Consider the following 21,349-nt stretch of genomic DNA (forward strand, 5'->3'; position numbering starts at 1 on the left):
CCCTCGACCTTGGACTTCAGCTCTGTCTTTTGCTCGCGGCCCACTGGAGCTAGAAGCATCTCTTCACTCAGGCAGCTACTGGCTGCTGAGGCTAACAAGCCCAAAGTTGACAAGTAAAAAGGCAGAGTCCTGATGTTACCAAACCACATGGCAGACCATTAATTCAAGTCCATTGGAAGTCCCCAGGTAGGCAGAGCAGGCAGGCTGCTGAAGAATGACACAGCTACACGCAGGGTCCAAGCATGCCATAAGCTAGAGACTATCCCCGAGGCTTCTCCTTACATACAGGAAGCAGACCACATTCCTAAAGGAAGTTACTCAGCTGCTTCTGGTAGATGCCACCACAGAGATGATTGCCAGTCTCATCATGGAGAATAATTACCACCAGCTTCCCAGCCACTCAATCAGGCCAAGATGACACACAAATTTAACTACCACAGGCATATAACATAATCTGCAAAACTTGTTCACTAAACTGTAAACCTAGAAAATGAAAATAAGATCATACATTTGTATAAGGCTTTGTGTTATTGCAACTGTGTTTTATTAGTACTACTCAAAAATATTCACTTCTCTGTTCCACACACCCAGAAGTTACATTTGTCTTAGAGTGACTAATATAATATCAATAGACAAAAGCTGTAAGAAACAGTACATTGTTCAACATATCTTCTAGTCCTTGCCATTACTATCATAGAAGCACATTCCAAAATGAAGCCTTCATCAGCCTAGATGTGACTGCTATGAGCAGAGGCTTGTGATTGACACACATGGGACATGTAATGTGGGGGGAATTAAATGTTATATTTTAAAACACTTATATTTTGGAATTATGATCTCAGCAACTAATTGCAGAGTTAACAACAGATGAACGAAGGGGTAGAACAGAGTGGAAGATACCATCTCAGGACAAAATGAGTAAGAGAATATAGAGGCTTTCACACACGCTAAGCCAATTTTTATTTTATAGTTTCCTATCCTCTTTTCAGGAGCTCTGGTAGTTTAGTGCCTAATGCACTTAACTGCTAATCAGAAGACTGGCAGTTCAAACCCACCAGCCACTACTCGGAAAGAAGGTTGGGCAATCTACTTCCGTAGTGATACCACCTCGGAAACCCAAGGAGAGGTCCAACTCAACAGCACATAACAACAATACCTTATTAGAAGCTCTGGTAGCATAATGCCTAAGGCACTTGACTGCTAACCAGAAGGCTGGTGGTTCAAACCCACCAGCCACTCCTTGGAAGGACAGTTGGGAAATCTACTTCCATAGTGATACTGCCTCAGCAACCCAAGGAGGGGTCGCTGAGTCGGGTCCGACTTGACGGCACACAACAATAACATCCTCTATTCAATACCATATACTTTAGTGAAAATTCTCACAGTTGCAGAAAATGTAAACAAGAACACTGTGTGTGTGTGTGTGTGTGTGTGTGTATAGTATATATAAATATAGAATTTCAAATAAAAAGAAGTTTGTTGGGGAGAGATCAGACAGTCCATTCATGAGAACTTTCCTCCTCCCATCACCATTCTTATTTATTCTTTCTACTTCAAATTTGTTTCCTTTCTTACCAAATGTATTTTGCACGTAAATGATTGACTGGATGTGTATTTGTGTTACATCAAAGATACACTTCCCAGGTTGATTACTTAAACAGAAAATAAGATAATCAGCCCACACTTGTGAGTGAGGAATTTTTATTCTTCATGTGGTAACAGTATAAGTTACTGTTGCCAAATTCCAAATTACTATTTGTATGCCTAAAATGGAACATGTGCACTGGAAAATGGCAATTATTTAGAGTAGAATCCAGGTCAGAGCAAGGCACAAGGGTCCATTTGACCAGCCTTTTCACCAAGAACACTGGAATTTCCATGCTTCTTTCTTCTGGCTTTGTCCTCCTCATTAGTTTTGACAAATCATACAAGAATATTATAATTGCTTCAATCTCAATGGAGTTGGAAGTGAAGTACTTGGAAGTGAACTACATGAAAGTTACATTTTAACAAGGGCTGTTTGTCTAATTGTAATCATTTTTAATGTGGGAGGGGGTTAGAACCTAGATAAAACATTTCTATTTCAATTTCAGAGCTCTTCTTTTAGAAATGTCTTTGTCAGGAGCTTTGGTGGCATAGTGCTTAGGGCATTTGACTGCTAACCAGAAAGCTACCAGTTCAAACCCACCAGCCACTCCTTGGAAGGAAGGGTGGGCAATCTACTTCTGAAATGATACTGCTTCAAAAAGCCAAGGAGAGGTCACTATAAGTCAGATCCAACTCCGGGGCAGTGAGTTTCGTTTTGGTTTGTCTTAAGCATCATTTTATAATGTATACAAGAAAATGTGTTACCATTATAAGCATATCTAAAAAAAGTATTTTAAGTTGTCATAAACTTTGCTGTCATATTTCGGTCAACTATATTTACTTTTTAATGTTTCTAAGTTAAATCTAATCTTGTGCTATGAAGATTATGCACCAACTTTCTTTTAAAGCATATATTGCAAATTGTGAAAGCAATTTCCACAAGTTGCTCCCTAAATGGTTTAAATAATGGCACAATCATTTGATTAGCTCAGCATCTCACTCAAGGTGGCTACTGTGAGGTGAGTGCATTCATTAGGATGTACAAGCTCTGGATGACATACTGTATTCATCTTTATGTCCCCTACAATCCCTAAGACAGTATTTTTTGCTCTTGGGTGTTGTTTATATACATTTCCTGGACTGTAAGCAGGTAGTAAACCTGCCAATGTGAGGGCATGAACTTAAGTTATAAAAAAATAATAAATTCAAAAAATAAAAATAAACCCTCCAAACCAGCCCTTTTCCATTATCCCTAATGCTTCTTCATATCAGTTCCCAGATGTTTCCTATCACTTAAAAAATTAGCTATGTAAATTCTACTGTCTCGGTATTCATTCTCAATGACTCTGCTAAAAGATCAGAACCATTAAACCACAGTGTGCTTGCTTTACAGATGTAACTAGTATGATTATTTTTATTTTTTTAAACTGTACCATTTTAGTCTGACTAGGGGAATTATTATCACAATAACTAAGTCTGGTAAATCAATTTACAAAAGTATGGTAGGAGACAAGCTAAACTAAACCATCCTAAATTGGTCTCTGGACTGATTAGCTTTCCTCTCATTTCTTGAAAAGGAGAAAGTCTCTTCAAGACTGCATTAAACAAGATCAGATGTTGTGCCTTAGGTTCACTCACAGATGTTGGTCCAAGGGGGGGAAGGAGTGACAAAAGCTAGGGCTTTAGTGCCTTTCTGAAAGAATTCTGTTAGGTATAAAAACACAGTATGTGCTATGAAATAATCCAGAAAATTTTAACTGCACAACCACACAAGCAGGTTAATCACACACTAACTTACAGGAACTCTCTAGGCATGCAAATTATAAAACCTGCAGTGGCGCTGACTGAATCCCCAGCAGTACCAGAGAAAGCGAGTGCTGGGAGGAGCCAAAGCAAGTACCCGATGTCTCAAAATGTGTGTAGGGGAGATGGACTGAGGAAAGGAGTTTAAAGTAACTCAGAGCTTCAGTCCCACACCGGATACCTAAACGGTCAGCTCAAAACTCAGGAAGTTACAAAACCTAGTTACCGCAGTCACATCGACGCCCCGCCCACCAATGCTCTTCCCCCAACAGGGTGGGGCGGGGCCGTCACGCTGGGAGGGAGCAGAGGGGCGGGGTTGGTGCGCCCGAAGGCGGAGGGGCGGCCCAGGCCCGGAGCCCGCGCAGGCAAAGTTGGGTGTGGCCGGGTAGTACCTGTTGTGGAAGTCCACAGCGAAGGGCTTCAGGTACGGGTCAATCTCAAGGAGCCGAGCCAGCTCGGGCATGTCCACCAGGACAGCAGCAAGCGCTGCTTCGGAGCTGTTGGTCTGAGCCGTGGAAGCCGCCATCTTCCGAGTAGCCGAGGCCCGAGTAGCCGAGGCCCGAGAGGGTCGAGTAGGGCCTGAGCGGGAGCCGGGGCCTGAGCGGGAGCCGGAGCCCGAATGGGAGGAAGCAACGAGGGCGGAGCCGGAGGGCGCTAGCGAGCCGGAGCGAGCCCCTGCCGGCCCGGGGCCCTTTATACCCTGGGCGAGCGGCCGCCCGGCCCCCTGCTCCCCCCGCTAGCGGGGAGGAGCGAGACCCGAAGTGATCCCGGGACGCACGTCCAGAGCCCAGAGGAGGCTCTGGGCCCTCCGCCAGTCACGAGGCTCGCACCTGGAGGCTGCTTGGGCCTGCACTTCCATCCCCAGCCTTTTCCCCACGGGGCTGAGGTCACCCTGGGAGGCAACCTCTTTCAGCCTTGCCCTTCCTTACCCTGACCCATTCTTGGTTCTGGAAGTATCCTCAGCTTTTCCTTTCAGCAGCTTCCATTGGCAGCATCCTCTTCAAGTGGATGTGTGGTTCTCTTGGAAGGGGCCTTTAGAGTTCTGAGAATTTCTTCTTTTGGAGAAACTTTTCAATACCAAGTAAAATCACAGTGAGAGGAACAGGCCAATGTGGATATAATCATACCGTTGAGAATGTTAATGTTACTTACTATCGGTATTCGCTTAGGTTTGCCGTATTTGGTGAACTTAATCAAGGGAGATAGGATTTTTTCCAAGGGAAACATTGGTATTCTGGTAATTTTACCTGGAATATTAAGGGTTGAAAAGTGAAACCGTGGCAAGAAGTTTTCACATTTTCCATACCGGGGAGGGGAGGGAAGGAAGAAGCATTCTCTGTTTTTAATCTTTGTAGTAAGTTTAAAAAAGGAGCCCTGGTGGCACAGTAGTTAAGCACTTGGCTGGTAACCCAAAGGTCAGCAGTTTGAACTCACAAGCTGCTCCACTGGAGAAAGATATGGCATTATGCTTTCCTGAAGATTTACAGCTTTGGAAACCCTATTGGGCAGCTGCTGTGAATTACAGAGTCGCTGGAGTCAGAATCAACTTAATGGCAATGGGTTTGGTGGTGGTTTTTTTTTTGGTTTTTTTTTTTTTTTTTTTTTGGTTTTTGTAATACGTTTTTCAATGATTAAGCTATCCTTAATGAACCCAAGAAGGGGTCGCTATGAGTCGGGTCGGACTCCAGGGCACATAACAACAGTGAGGTACATGGTATAAGGGAAAGCATTAAATTGGAATTCCACTTTCACACTTATTAACAGGTGACAGTGCAAGACACCTCTGGGTATCAGGTTCTTCTTGACTTTGGAATGGGGCAAGCTATGTAATCTTCCTTCACATGGAACTTTCTTCATTCATTCCCACTAACTGACTTCCAGATCAGTGCTTCTTTTTTAAGAATACAGAGTTAGACACCAAGAAAAAGTGCAGGGCACCCACCAACTCAGGAGGTTCCAAGCATAATTGAGTCTGGAAAATAAAAAAGATAAAAAAAAAAAAAAACTCCCTGTGGTCCAGTAGGATCTGACTCAAAGCTACCCCTCTTGAGTTTCCCAGGTGTATCACTGCAGAAGTAGATTGCTCAACCTTCCGTCCAAGAAGTGGCTGGTAGATTTGAACCAGCAACCTTCTGGTTAGCAGTCAGATGCCTTAGGCACTATGCCACCAGAGCTCCCATTTCCTCTAGAAACTGTTGTTGTTATTGTTAGGTACCATTGAGTCAGACCTGACTCATAGCGACCCCTCCTTGGGTCGCGGAGGCAGTATCGCTGGGAAGTAGATTGCCCAGCCTTCCTTCCGAGGAGTGGCTGGTGGGTTTGAACCGCCAGCCTTCTGGTTAGCAGTCAAGTGCCTTAGGCACCATGCTACCAGAGCTCCTTCTCTAGAAACTAGAGAAGTACACATATATTTCCCAGTTAAGACTTGGGAATGAAGAATCCTAGGAGCTAGAGAGGAAGAATGTTGATCAGTTTTGAGCCTTGAATTTTAAAGTCTATTCCAAGTAGAAATTTTTTAAATGGGTTAATAAAAATATGATGGTAGATACCAGTGAGAGGATTTTAGGATGAAAGCGCATAGGACTTAGATAGCTTTAGAAAAGTTATGTCATATTCCCCATACAGATGGCAAAATGCAACTGTTTGTAAACTATAAAGCACTAAAAACACTTGAAATTGAGAAGGTAGACTCCACAGATCTCTATCTGCAATCCTAAGAGTTTTTCAGAAATGCAGGTTTATATAAGTCCCTGCTTACTAAGACTTTAACTGTCTTAAGAAACCTAAACCAACTTTACCTCCAAAACAAATCCAATCCCTTTTATACAGGCCACAGTCATCTCACTTGGAAGTTACCTAGGTTCCCCTCTTCTACTTTTCAGTTATTTCAGTCACCTCATATGTGTACAAAATTTGAGTAACGAATAAGGAATACTGAAGAATAACTGATGCATTTGAATTACCGTGTTGATGAAGAATATCGAATGTACCATGGACTGCCAGAAGAACAAACAAATCTGTTTTGAAAGAAGTACAGCCAGAATGCTGTTTGGAAGCAGGGTTGGCAAGACTTTGTCTCAGGTACTTTGGACATGTTATTTGGAGGAACCAGTCCCTGGAGAAGGATATCATGCTTTGTAAAGTAGAGGGTTAGTGAAAAAGAGAAAGACCCTCAAGGAAATAGATTGACATGGTGGCTGCAACAGTGGGTTCAAACAGAGCAAAGATTGTGAGGATGAAACAGGACGGGTCAGTGTTTCATTCTGTTGTAATAGGGTTTCTATGAGTTGGAACCAACTCAACAGCACCACACTACAAAAACAAATCTTCCTCACCCCTGATCCGTGCTCTATGCCAGTGTTTCTCAAACTTCCATGTGTACCAGTCACCTGGGAATCTTTTTTAAAATAGATTATTATTCAATACTAAAATAGTACCTGAGATTCTTCAGTTTTGACAGTAGGAAGTGGTGCTGACTGATGCTGCATGTTAGGGGCACAGTTTGATTAACAAGACTCTACACAATTACTAAGTAATATTATTTAGCTACTTAAATGGCATGCCATTTCATTTGGAGTAAATTCCAAACTCCTTACCACTCTGTAACAAGACTTGCATAATCTAGTCCCTGACTACTTTTCCACACACTTCTCTCATTATTCACTGCTTTTGCTATGCTGTAGTCACACTGATTCTTGGGACTCCCTGAGTTCTTTGTAGCCTCTGACTCCTTTTAATTACTGTTTTCTCCCTTGGGACTTATCTTCCCTATCCTCTGCATGACTGGTTCCTTCCCACCTTTCATTCATGTCTCATCATAAATGTCACCTGAACTCTGGAAAGCCTCTAATTCTACTATCTGTACAGATTCCTCAGTGTCTTCTGTTAGGGCTCATTTTGTCCTATGCCACAGTGTACAATACTCACATTAGTGCTTTTTCTATCTTTACTGATCTCCCCGTTAGAATATAAGCTCTAAGAGAGTAAGGACCTATTCTATCTTATTCACCACAGAGCAAATATTTATATTAAAGTCCTCTGTGCCCAGTATTCTCTAGACACTGGGGATAAATGATGAACAAAACAAGTCTCAACTTACAAAGCTCACATTCTAGTAGAGGAAGAAAATTACCCAATTAAATGTGAACATAAAAAGGTACTGATTAGTGTACTATAGAGAATTAAAATTCATCAAATATATCTGCTTTAGTGTTCATGTTCAAAAAAGGCTGAAATGTAATGACAAGATGGAATGAGCCATGAGAGGAAGTACATTCCTAACAAAGTTTGTGCAATGGGGGAACAAGTTTGGTTTAGTCCAAGAAGAGAAAGACCAGTGTTCATGGTGTATAGTGTCAGGGGAAGAGTACCAGGAAGGGAAATGTGACAACTAAGCATGAGTTTGATCATATGGGGCCTTTGTGTGTAATGAAATTCTATTGGAGGATTTTGAGCAAAAAACTGATATGATCTGATTTTCATTTTTAAAATATTCTTTGGTAAATTGCTGTTGTTGTTAGGTGCTGTTGAGTCATCTGACTCATAGTGACCCTATGCACAGAGAACAAAAACACTGCCCGGTCCCGTACCAGCTCTGCAATCCCTTCTATACTTGAGCCCATAGCCGCAGCCACTGTTTCAATCCATCTCTTTGAGGGTCTTCCCCTCTTTCATCGACTTTACCAAGTATGACATCCTTCTCTAGGAAATAGTCACTTCTGATAACATGACCAAAGTAGGCGAGACACAGTCTAGCCATTCTTGCCTCCAAGGAGCATTCCAGCTGCACTTCCTCCACGACAGAATTTTTAGTTCTGTTAGCAGTCCATGGTACTTTCAGCATTCTTCACCAGCACCACAACTCAAAAGAATCAATTCTCCGGTCTTCCTTATTCATTGTCCAGCTCTCACATGCATATGAGGCAATTGAAAATAGTATGACTTGTGTCAGGTGCACCCTAGTCCTCAAGGAGACTTGGTAAATGTCAGGGTACAAGAATGGAAGCAGGAAGATGAGATTATTATAGTACCTAAATAAAAAGTGCAAATTTGTTGTAGAGAAGAAGAGGAAAAGAAAAGCAGCAAATTTGGAATGTATGATATAATGAATGCCTAAGCTATTATGAAGTAATTTATGTTTGGAAAAACAGAAGAAATATTTGACAAACAGTTGATAACCTTGGCAATTGCTTGGATTTGGGAATTGAGGAGTTAAAGAAGACTGAGATTGGAACTTGGATGAATTTTCATTAGCAAAAATAAAGAGGACCTTGGAAAAGAGAGAATTAAGTATAAGTAATCAGCTCCTGCATATCTAAGAGAAGATGTTTAGTTGTAAATTTTAAAAAATGGTTATTGGATAATCAAGAATGGAGATAGCATAGTGGCAAATAGTGATTATAAATACTTTGAAGCTGTGCTTCATTTTGATGTTGAAATTTTGCTGTTGTTGTTGCTGCTGTTGTTAGGTGCCATCAAGTTGATTCTGGCTCAGCAACTCTGTCCAACAGAACAAAACACTGCCAGGTCTTAGGACATCACAATCTTTGCCATGTTTCAGCCCACTGTTGCAGCCAATGTGTCAGACTATATCACTGAGAGTCTTCCTCTTCTTCGACGACCCTCTACTTTACCAAGTATGATGTACTTCTCCAGGGACTGGTCCCTCTTGATAACATGTCCAAAGAACATGAGACAAACTTTTTCTATCCTCCCTGCTAAAAAGCATTCTGGCTGTACTTCTTACAAAACAGATTTGTTCCTTCTTCGCAGTCCATGGTATATTTAATATTCTTTGCCAATACCCTAATTCAGTTGCATCAAATCTTCTTCTGTCTTCTTTATTCATTAACCAGCTTTCGCATACATTCAAGGCAATTGAAAATACCATGGGTTGGTGCACTTGGGTCTTCAAAGTGCAATTTTTTGCTTCTGAACAATTTAAAAAGATCTTTTGCAGTGGATTTGCTCAGTGGATTGCATTGCTTGATTTCTTGACTAGGTATACGTGGTCTTTGGTTGTGGATGCAAGTAAAATGAAATCCTAGACAACTTCAGTATTTCTCCATTTTTTACAATGTTGTTTATTGGTCTACTTGTGAGGATTTTTGTTTTCTTTTTGTTGAGGTGTAATCCATACTGAAGGCTATCGTCTTTGATCATCATAATTAAGTACGTCAAGTCCTCTTTGTTTTCAGCAATCAAGGTTATGTCATCTGCGTATCACAAGTTGTTAAGGAAACTTTCTCCGATCCTAATGCTGCATTTCTCTTCATATTATTCTGAGATTATTTTTGTTTGCTGAACATGCAAACTGAATACGTATGGTGAAAGGATTCAAACTTAATACACATTTTTCCTGATTTTAAACAGTAAAGTACTCCCTGTTTTGTTCAAACAACTGTCTCTTGGTATATGTACATTTTCTACATGAGCACAATGAAGTGTTCTAGAATGCCCATTGTTCATAATGTAATTCATAATTTCTTATGATCCACACTGTCCAATGACTTTGTGTAGTCAATAAAGCACAGAAAACCATCTTTCTGGTATTCTTTACTTTCAGCCAAGATAAATCTGATACCAGGAATGATTTCCCTTGTTCCACATCCTTTTCTGAATCCAGCTTGAATATCTGGAAGTTCCCTGTTGATGTACTGTTGCAAGCGTTTTTCAAGTACTTTCAGCAAAATTTTACATGGCTATGATACTAATGATATTTTTCTGTAATTTCTGCATTATGTTGGATCACCTTTTTGCAGAATTGGCTCAAATAAGAATTTCTTACTGTTGGTTGGCCAAGTAGTCATCTTCTAATTTTCTTGGCATAGATAAGTGAGTACCTTCAGTGCTGCATTTGTTTGTTGAAACATTTCCATTGATATTTCATCATCATTTCCTGCCACCTTTTTTTTTTTTTTTCACCATTCCTTCCATACAGCATAGACTTATTTCTTCAATGCCATCCATTCTTGATCATATGCTACTACCTGAAATAGCTGAATGTTAACCAATTTCAACCAATTCTTTTTGGTTCAGTGACTCTACCTATTTCTTCTATCTTCCTTTGATGCTTCCTGCATCATTCAACATTTTGCCCATAGAATCTTTCAATATTGTAACTCAAAACTTGAATTTTTCTTCAATTTTTTTCAGCTTGAGAAATACCAAGTACATTCTTCCCTTTTGATTTTCTAATTCCAACTCTTTGCACATTTCATTATATTGTCTTCTCAAGCCACGTTTTGGAATGTTCTGTTCAATTCTTTTATTTCAAAATTTCTTCCTTCACTTTAATTTCTCTACATTCAAGAGAAAGATTCAGAGTCTCTACTGACATCCATTTTGGTCTTTTCTTTCTCTCCTGTCTTTTTAATGACCAATTGGTTTCTTCACGTATGATGTCCTTGATGTCATCCTACAACTCATGTGGTCTTTGGTCATTAGTGCTCAATCCGTCAAATCTATTTTTGAGATGGTTTCTAAACAAGGTTTCATTTTGGCTCTTTGGGACTTGAACTTGAACTTGAACTTGCATAGGAGCAATTGATGAACTGTTCTGCTGCCGGCCCCTGGCCTTGTTATGACTGATGATATAAAGTTTCTTCTTCCTCTTTCCACGGATATAGTTGACTTGATTCCTGTGTGTTCCATCCAGTGAGGATAAATAAAAGGTATTTTCAGTAAATTGAAAGACCATTCAATTCAAATGAATTGAAAGACCAATGAAGTCATTGGTCTTGCAAAATTCCATCGTGTGATCTCTGATGTGCTTTCTGTCGCCAAGCTATATTTTCCAACTGCTGATCCTTCTTCATTTCCAACTTTTGCATTCCAATTACCAGTAATTGTTAATGCATTTTGATCCTATGTTTGATCAATTTGAGACTGCAGAAGTTAAGAAAAGTCTTCAATTTCTTCATCTCTGGCATTAGTGGTTGGTCTGTAAATTATAGTCATACTAATGTCCTTTTTTATGATTAATTGGATGCCATTCCTCTTCAATTTGTCATTCTTGGCAGAGCAGACTGTATTATGTAGTCTGATTCAAAACAGCCAATACCAGCCCATTTCAAAAGAGCTCTGGTAATGTAGTGGTTAAGACATTTGGCTGCTAACCTAAAAGTAAGTGGTTCAAACCTACCAGTCACTCTGCAGAAGGATGAGGCAATCTGCTTCCATAGAGACTGACAGTCTTGGAAACCCAGTGGGGTTCACCATGAGTCAGAATCAACTTGATGGCAGTGAGTCTATTTTTTTTGTTAGTCCATCTCAGCTTACTAAAGCCTAGAATTTCCATCTATGTGCATTCCATTTTATTTTTTATAACTTCCAATTTTCCTAGATTCATACTTTGTATATTCTACATTCTGAGTAATAATGGATGTTTGCAGCTATTTCTCCTCATTTTAACTCATGCCACATTATAAAATGAAGGTTCCGAAAGCTTTGCTTCAACCATATCAATAAAGTCCACTCTACTTTTAGGAGAAAACTCTTCCCTAGTGGTATCTTGAATTCCTTCCAACCTAGAGTGCTCATCTCTGGCACTATATTAAACAGAGTACCACTGCTATTCATAAGGTTTTCAGTGGCCACATTTTTCAGAAGTAGATTGCCATGTCCTTCTTCCTAATCTGTCTTGGACTGAAAGCTCCAATGAAACCTGTCCACCATGGGTGACAATGCTAATACTTGAAATATGAATTGTTAGTTTATGTCAAGTCCGTAGAATTTACCTTCCTATAGAATGTTTTGTTTTGCTTATTTTTTAACTTTTTATTGTGATTTGGATGGCATTTTACAAACCAGATTGATTTTACATTCAACAGTTCATATACATTTTGTTTTGCGACACTGGTTACGTTCCCTGAAGTGTAAAAGTTCACTTCCCACTTTCTCCCAGTGGTTACCCTATCCCTGTGTCCTTCTTGCTTATTAAGCATTCCTGCCTTCCTACTTTTCTCCCTGTGAAGATGCTGCCTTTCTGATCTCCCATGGTTGATTATTCTAAGAAGTGTGTCATCCTGGTGTAGGTGGTCAGCTCATAGGCCTGAGTATTGTTTGGCTGAGAGTTAAGCCATGGGAGTGAGTTCAATTCAAGGCTAAAAGTGACTTGGGACTGTAGTCCCAAGGGTTTCACTGGTCTCTATTAAACCGGTAAGCCTGGTCTTTTTTTTTTTTTATAATTTTCAGTTTTGTTCCATATTTCTCCCACTCTCTCCAGGTCTCCGATTTTTATCTCCTTCCAAGGGTGACCACAAGGAGGAAGTGGGAAAAGAGCTGTTACAATCATACATAAATAAACAAATAAACAAACAAATAAATAAATAGCCAAGCTTTATGTTTCTAACAGTTTATATTATAAAACCAAAAAGTTGTTGATATATAACACTTACAAACTTTGAAAACATTATGTTAATTGAAATAAATTTATAACAAAAGACCACATATTGTACGATTCTGTTTATTAGTAATGTCCAGAAAAGCTAAACCTGCAGAGACAGAAAGTAGATTATTTCATAGGGCTTTGGGGTTGAGGGAATGAAGAGTTAGAGATATTGAGTACAGGGTTAATTTTTGGGATGATAAAAATTTTTATGTAATTGAATGTGATTATGAATTACATGCTCTGTGGATATACTAGGAGCCCTGTTGTTGTTGTTAGGCACCGTCAAGTTTGTTCCAACTCAGAGCAACCCTATGTACAACAAAATGAAACAGTGCCTGGTCCAGTACCATCATCACAATCCTTGCTATGCAACATCGTTCCAGCCACTATGTTGATTGACCGTCATGGCGCTCTGTTGGTAAAACTCAGCTGCTAATCAGAAGGTCAGCAGTTTGAATCTACCACCCACTCCTTGGAAAAAAAGACATGGTAGTCTGCTTCTGTAAGATTACAACACTGGAAAACCTATGTGGCTGTTCTGCTCTGCCCTACAGTGTTGCTATGAGTTTGAATCAACTCAGCAGCAGCGGGTTTGGTTTATTGGTTTGATGGACATACTAAAATGATTGGATTACCCACTTTAAATTTGTGAATTGTATGGTATGTGAATTGAATGTCAATAAAACTGTTAGGAAAAAAGGATTTTTAAGTATAACATAATATTAAATATATTTTTTTTCAAACTACATAAACCCCCTGTTGAAAATCACCAAGAAAAATGGAAAACTGGAGCACTGAGACCAAATTCTGGAGGGACAATTACAGAAAAAATAACTTAAGAATGAAGAATGTTAATGAAGGAGAAAGTGTTCATTGAGTACCCAAGTCCTTGGTTCTTTCAGTTCTTTACTTTGTAGGCTTTTAACCTCAAGTATGTCCCTTCATGGTTGTAAAATAGCTGCTACAATTCTAAGCATGACTCCTTCATAATACAACATTTAAAAATAAGAAAGATGAGCATATCTTCTATGTGTCTTTACCCAAGAGGGGGAAAAAAAAAATCCCAGATGTTCCCATCAGATTTTCCTTTATATTGTTTTGGCCAGCACTAAGACACATGCCTGCCCCTAAACCACACTAGCATAAAATAATGAGATTGCCATGTTTGGCTTATTGGATCTGCCTTCCCTTACTTCATTCCATCCCAACATCTAAATAAAATGGTGATTATTTTCATGTGGAAGAAGAAGGATGGCTAATCAACATGTTTGTTATGTCTTCCTTTGCTATATGTTCTAGATCCCAATACTCTTGAAACTTGCCAGTTCTATTAAATAAATTGTCTGCTTTTGATTTGGCTATAATAATTCACATTGCAGAACACCAACCTGAAACCAGTGAACCAATTCATCTTCTTCATTCCTACACCCAGACTGCTAGGGAATACCAAAGAAAATCATAACAAGAACTGGTTTTGTCAAAACTTCCCCCTAGCTTTAAAAAACTTTCCCTTACTGAAGGCCATCACAGTTTTACAGGTTATCTCTAAGTAGAAAAAATGGATAAGTACTAGCCAAAAACTGGTGGTTAAAACCTACCCAGAGACACCTTGGAAGACAGGACTGCCAATCTGCTTCTGAAAGTAGATAACAGTCTTGAAAACTACTCTATACACATAGGGTCACCATGTGTTGGAATCCACTCCATGACAACTAACAACAACAACACTATGGCAGGTACACTTAGCTGAGAATGCAAATGAGGCTATTCAATCTGAAGAAGGGGAGCATTTTCCTTTCCACTGGGGTGCTTCTTGCTCTTCAATCTATGAATCCTTGAGAAGAGAAGGTACCTTTTTCTAATCCACACAAAGGCTCAGTATACAAGGTGATAGTAGCTGTACCCTCAACTCTCTCTTCCTTGACAATAATACTTCCCTCTTTTGTTTTTTTAATTGTGAAGTTTTTGAAAGATTATCCCATTTCCTTTTAATATATGGTTGACTGACTTCTGCTGTTACTTAGCCAAATTATTTTTTCCAAAAACACCCATAGCATTCCAGGTGTTGAAACCAATGGACAGTTTGTAGTTCTTGTTCTATTTAATCTCTGATGCATTTAGAACTGCTAATCTATTGAAAAATAAAAGGGTAGAGTTGTGATAGAGAACTTGAGATAATAAGCAAAGATGTATAGCCACTGTAAATAGGAGAAAGGAAACAAGTCAAAGATAAGTAAAAAGATTCTTGAACACTGTTGAACTAAAACTCACTGCCGTTGAGTCAAATCCAACTCACAGCAACCCCTCCTTGCATTTCTAAAGCAGTATCACTACGGAAGTAGATTGCACAGTCTTCATTCTGAGTTAATAACATTAGTTAATGCATAAATTAAAAATTAGACAATTATGACACTTCAAAATACTACACAGTTGTATGAAAATTATACTTTCAATGTTTAATGATTTTTAAAAAAATATAGTTCCTGTTCTCTCTCTCTTTTCTCTCTTTTTTCCCTTTCTCATTTCAGGTATCATAGCTATTAACATCTTTGAAGCAAGGGAATTTAATAGGATATTTATTTCTCTGAATTCCTCCATGAAAATGTTCTAAAACTGGATGGTGACAATGGTTACACCATTCTGTCCATTTACCAAAAATCATTTATTTGTACATTTAAACAAATGAATTTCGTGGTACATAAATTATACCTCATAAAGCTATTTTTTAAAATAATTCTCCATAAGACTCTATGTAACTCAGAAGCTCCATTAAAAAGGTGAATCTAATGTCTGGCAAGTGTTAGTATTCCCGTGCACAAAATAATATCCACTTATTTATTTTTGGATTAAGTTCAGGAGAGGCAGTGGCCAGCTGAGCTTCCCCTCTGCCACCTACCAAGCCTCCCTCACAGGGCCCTGAAGGAAGGGACTGTCATTCTGTTTTCAGACTCATTCATCCTCTACCCTGTTGACTTCGATAACCAAATGATGGAAGTGTCCAGTGTGATGAGAATTGTCACCACTTGGAAACCAGAATGAGGCAAACTTTTTTTTTCTTTTTTTTTTTTTTCTGGAGACAGTCTTAATAGTGTTTAGATAATAATGATTTTCAATTACGTTTGTCATAATTGGATAAGAACCAGTGACCTAAAGGTGAAAGGTTCTAACTTTTGTGACAAATTCTAAGCATCTGATCTTCTCCATTAAAACTTAAACAATTCCCATAGTCTCAGATCTTCCCAAGCATAAAATGGTTACCCATCTTCAAAGTTACAAGTTTCCTTTATGCATTTATGTCAGCTCCAGTGGTTATATTTTATCTGAAATTTTTAATACTTCTCTATTTGTTATTTGAAAATTTCAGATTGATCTGAACTTATTCTGAATGAAGGCTACAGTGATTCTTCAGAATAGATAATAATAATACCATAGTGCTTTATATGGTCTAGGCATTATTCTACTCACTGTGTGTGTGTACATACACAAACACACAAACGTATACTTATATGGTTGTTTTATTTTTTCTGGGATTTTTAAAGAACTATAAACAAAAATTGTGCAAACAAACAAAAAAATTAAAACATGTTAATTTATGAACTTTACTTGAGTGAAACCCAGGTCCTGTCAAAGTAAACCAACCCAGAACAATGTAAAGAGCTATGATATGCGCCTAAGTCCACCGCACCAAGGGGGGAAAAAAAACTTATTATATAAAATTTAGGTTATAAAGCCCATGGATTAAAAGTTCATGCAATTTACTCATAACAAGAGAACTCAAATCATCATTTATTGTTGTGAATTGAATGGTGGCCCATGAAAAGATATGCCCATATCCTAATCCTGGAACCTGTGAATATTACCTTATGTAGAAAAGAGTCTTTGCAGATGTATTTAATTTAAGGATATTATTTCTGGATTATTCAGGTGGGCCTTAAATCCAATGCCAAGAGATACACAGAGGAAACAGATACAGAGAAGAGGAGGAGACAACATGATTACTGAGACAGAGAATGGAGTATTATGGCTACAATCCAAGAAATGATGAAGGCCTTCAGACTCTGGAACTGGCAAAGTCTAGATTCTCCCCTACAGCCTCCAGAAGTAAGGCACCCTGCCTGTACCTTGACTCAGGCTTTTGCACTCCAGATCTGTGAGAGAATAAATTTCTGTTTTAAGCCACCTAGTAAATTTGTTATGATGGCCTCAAAAAATTCATACGCTAATTCAGTTTTTTAAAAGACCTCTCAAAAATTGCAGATTGGAAGCTGCAAATCGCAGAGCAGAAGAATGTCTTTACAACATTGACTGACTTATTTATATGTACCTAAGCTCTGGTAGCATAGTGGCTAAAGCACTTGACTGCTAACCAGAAGGCTGGCGGTTCAAACCCACCAGCCACTCCTCGGAAGGAAGGTTGGGCAATCCTACTTCCGTAGTGATACTGCCTCGGAAACCCAAGGAGGGGTCGCTATGAGTCGGGGCCGACTCGACGGCACATAACAACAACAACAACAACAAAGGGTATTCTACTTCCCTAGTGATACTGCTTTGGAAACCCAAGGATGGGTTGCTATGAGTTGGATCCGACTGGAGGGCAGTGAGTTTGGTTTAACTTTAGGTTTACCTCCCTTAAGGGATGTTAAGTGGCTAATAAAAATACTTGTATTAATAAACACAGAACAACATTTGACAAAAGCAACAACCAAAAACTAATTGAGGAGACTAAAAAAAGGCCTGATATTTGAGCTCAGTCCTTAGTTCTCAGGCTCCTACTAGCAAAGACAAAGAGGGATCCTTTTCTTGGATATTCATGACTCTATTTATCTAGAGGTAGAAATGCTTTCCATCATTCCTTCCAGATAGAAAGAACTCCATAAATAATGGGTTTGGAGTAACTTTATGAATTATATACTTAAAAGGAATTTAGTAAGACTGCAAATATTTTTTTCTTATGTATAGCAGTATGATTATACTGTTTGAGGGCTTAGACTTTGAAGCTAAACTGCCTGGGTTTGGATTCCCAACTCTGCCATTCTGTTGCTCTGTGAACATCATATGTTTTTCAATACTTTTGTGTCTCAGTTCCTTTTTGCAAAATCAGGATAATATTATCTGCTTTTACATTGAGAGAATTAAATGACTTAATACATATAAGGTGCTTAGAATTGTACGTGGCATATAATGATCACTCAATAAATGCCAGCAATTATAATTCTGCAAAGATAGTACTACAGCAATAATGAGAGATATGTTCTATACACAATGATTTCTAATAATCTGGAAAAAAATGTAAAAAGGTATGAAGATTTTGAGGATGTGGACACACCCTCAGGGGAAAAAAATGAAGATTTGTTGGTTATCGTGTCAACTAAATCTGACTAGCATAGTGCCTAAGGCACCTGACTGCTAACCAGAAGGCTGTTGGTTCAAACCCACAAGCCATTCCTCAGAAGGAAGATTGGGCAATCCTACTTCTGTAGTGATACTGCCTCAAAAACCCAAGGAGGGGTCGCTATGAGTTGGGGTCGACTCAACGGCACATAACAACAACAACAACAACAACAACCTTTAATAGAAGTTGTCTAAAAGAGCCTCTAACTAGGGACCAATGTGTTCCAGAGACCAATGCTGGTCAACAAACTACTTGATAACAATCCACAAAGAGAAAAATGCAGAAACTGAGAGAAAGTGTTGTGAAATTTCATTAGCAATTTGACTGAATAATTTTCCTGCCTGTACAATATAGTCATAAAAAAATTGTGGTTTGTAATTGGTATTTTTGAAATTTTACTTTTCTAGCATATGATTTTTATTTGATTTGATAAAGGTATTGATCCACAACAGATTGTAGAGAAAATAAATAAATAAAAGTAGAACTTTTTCTTTATCACCAATTGTTGATAAGCTTTGCTCTAAGCAGAGCCAGAATTCTTCTTGGAAAATACTTAACTGTGCTGATGTCCAATGATTCTCCATTAGATGCCCCCAAATGCTCATCAAAAAGCAGAATAGGAATTATTTTGGCTCAGAACATTTTAATACTAAAACTACAATTTATGTTTTGGCATGTTCAATTGCTTTCTTGACATTGAAGCTAAATTATTCAAATAAAGTTGTATTATTAGATATGATAGGAGATTGATCCATTCAATTTGCATTGGCAGAAGACCATGACAAATTATTTAAAGACAATTTCTTAAAGTATGAGGAAGTTGACTAGAATAGAACTGTTACACATCCTTAGGTATGAATGTCATTAGAGCTGCATATGTTGGGCCTACTGAAAATAAGGGAAAGGCAAAGAATGACTTAAAAAACTGTAAAATGTCCATATACTAAAGAAAAATAATCTGAGTACTTTAACCATAGCCCTAGCTACATTGTATCCTTTAGTAGGACATGCTGTTTTAACTCCGCTATAATAATTTTTCATATTGTGGACTGAACAAAGCTCAATTTTAGTCTCTGCTCTGTCACTTATGATTGATGTGATCTTGGGCAAGTCACTTTTAGAACCTTCTCTACAGTATAGATACACAAAAGCATGTCATTGGGAAGATAAGACTTTAAAGTACAATAATATTAAGGCCATCCTTAAATGGGTGCCAGCCCAAGCTCAACTTAAGTTTGAAGAGACAGAGTTGGCCTGTTATGACTATAACTAGTAAAAGTCACAGTAGGTAACCTCCCTGCATTCTCCCTTCAGCCTAATAAAGGAACTTGGAATAGTGCTTTACTTGCCCTACTCAAAGAACCAACAACTCAGATAGATATTATTGGAGGGAGTGAGTAATAATTATGATGAATTCAAATACTATAGAAGACCATTAGCTGAGATCATTAACTGCATCTTAGATGGCCACTTGAAAGCTTTTAAGACCCAGTCACTACTCACTGATGTAGGATGAGGAACAAAGCTTTTATGTATTTTGTTGTGCCAGTTGAGTCTGGTGTCCCCCAGTACTATGGTCCTGACACAGTAGATCCATTGGATCTCTCTCCCACACTGTCTGGGTGTCTGTGGGGAATTACTCTGTGTCTATCTTCTGTTGTTTCTGTAAGGATTGTAGGTATTTTATATCACTGGTATCTGTGCAAGATTAGCCTTCACTGAATAAATCCTTGGTCTAGAATATACTCCTGTTCACTGACCCCCTCTGATCCTCTCAGGTGTTTATGTGTTTATCTGTAGCCTGGTGTTTAGTGTTAATGGTAATGCAGTATTGTGGGCACACTGGTTGGTATTAGCATCTGTTGTCTATCTCCTATGTGCACAATTCAGTGTCCTCTCTTTTTCTAACATTATCATGGTGGTCACAAAAAAAAATGAAGAAGAGTGCAAAAAAAAAAAAAAAAGGGCATTTGGAAGCAATCAGCCCTAGGACACAATGGCCCTCAACACCAGAACTAGATGGTGCATGGCTACCAATGCCAGTCACTCAGGAAAGGATCAAATCTGGAAATACTGGATAAAGTGTGTGTGTGGGGGGGAACGTGAAACAACATCCAAAAACTCAATAATGACCAGAATTACTGGTCGAATGGAATCTGGTGAGACCCCCCCCCCCCCATACTATGGTCCTGGGATACGTTCTGGGCCTGAAATAAAGCTCACTCCCAAGGGCTGGCTCTCAGCCCAATAGTAAGCAAGATGTACATCCAGACCACTCAACCCAGGGTGATGCACCCACATAAGAAATGCATTCCTTAAAGTAATTGACCATGGGGCACCAGAGGGGCAACCTTCACATGGAGGAAATGCAGGACAAACAGGAGTGCATAACTATGAGGGGCATGGGGGGTAGGTTTACTGGGCAGGAGGGGAGGAGAGTGGGTTAGGGTTGGGCATGGTAAATGGGGAGTGAAATTAAATGTACATGTAATGTTGAATGTAAAAAAACTCTTAAAATAAAAAATTAAAAACAGGAAATAATGAAGTATGATATTCAGATATCAAGTAATCTGGATATATGTAAACTTCCTGTAATGCCAGAAGATAATAATAATAATAATAATAAAATCTCCCCATTGAGCCTGAAAAAAAAAAGAAGGCAAATACTATAGAATGCTGCTTTTGTGAAAAATGAATGATAATCATCTTCAAAATGAACTTTGCAGCATTACATTTCTAAATTTCATCTAACCTAGAGTTGTGCTTTTTTTTTTGCTCAAGAGAATTCTCTTTAAAATTCTAGTATCAGGTGGAGTAAAAGGAAGATGACTGAAGTTAACTTTGAAAAACTATGTTTCAACTGATTACTACAAGGCTAAAGACAAAACAAACTATACACAAACACTATATGCTAGTTAGTAAATGTGTTTCTCACTGGGTATAACCTAAGAATTATGAAACTACTCTGCATATGCACAAGGGTTAAACGAATAAGTGAATGCATTGTAGGTAATCAGAGCCAAATTTCTCAGTTCAGACACAAAAGTTATAAATAAGCAAAGGGAGAAGGTGGAAGGACAGAATGAGTCCTATGATCTTTGAGTCAGAGATAGACGTATAAACTCAGGTATATACAGAGTAATAGATATAGAAAAAAATATGTATACCTAGATTTA

General features: G+C 38.7%; 1 protein-coding gene across 1 annotated transcript in view; it reads right to left on the bottom strand.

Annotated features, from left to right (window-relative positions):
- The window catches only part of GBE1 (1,4-alpha-glucan branching enzyme 1), a 509,345-nt gene extending 504,651 nt beyond the window's left edge, over positions 1-4,694 (bottom strand). The window contains 3 exon segments of the mRNA XM_007934918.2: positions 3,783-3,922; positions 3,925-4,044; positions 4,638-4,694. Coding sequence (XP_007933109.2) covers positions 3,783-3,922; positions 3,925-4,044; positions 4,638-4,694 — 317 coding nt within the window.
- Positions 4,695-21,349: the final 16,655 nt, after the last annotated feature.

The sequence above is a fragment of the Orycteropus afer genome, unplaced genomic scaffold (genome assembly GCF_000298275.1).
Source record: "Orycteropus afer afer isolate SDZICR_OR568_19922 unplaced genomic scaffold, OryAfe1.0 scaffold00022, whole genome shotgun sequence".
NCBI lineage: Eukaryota > Metazoa > Chordata > Mammalia > Tubulidentata > Orycteropodidae > Orycteropus > Orycteropus afer.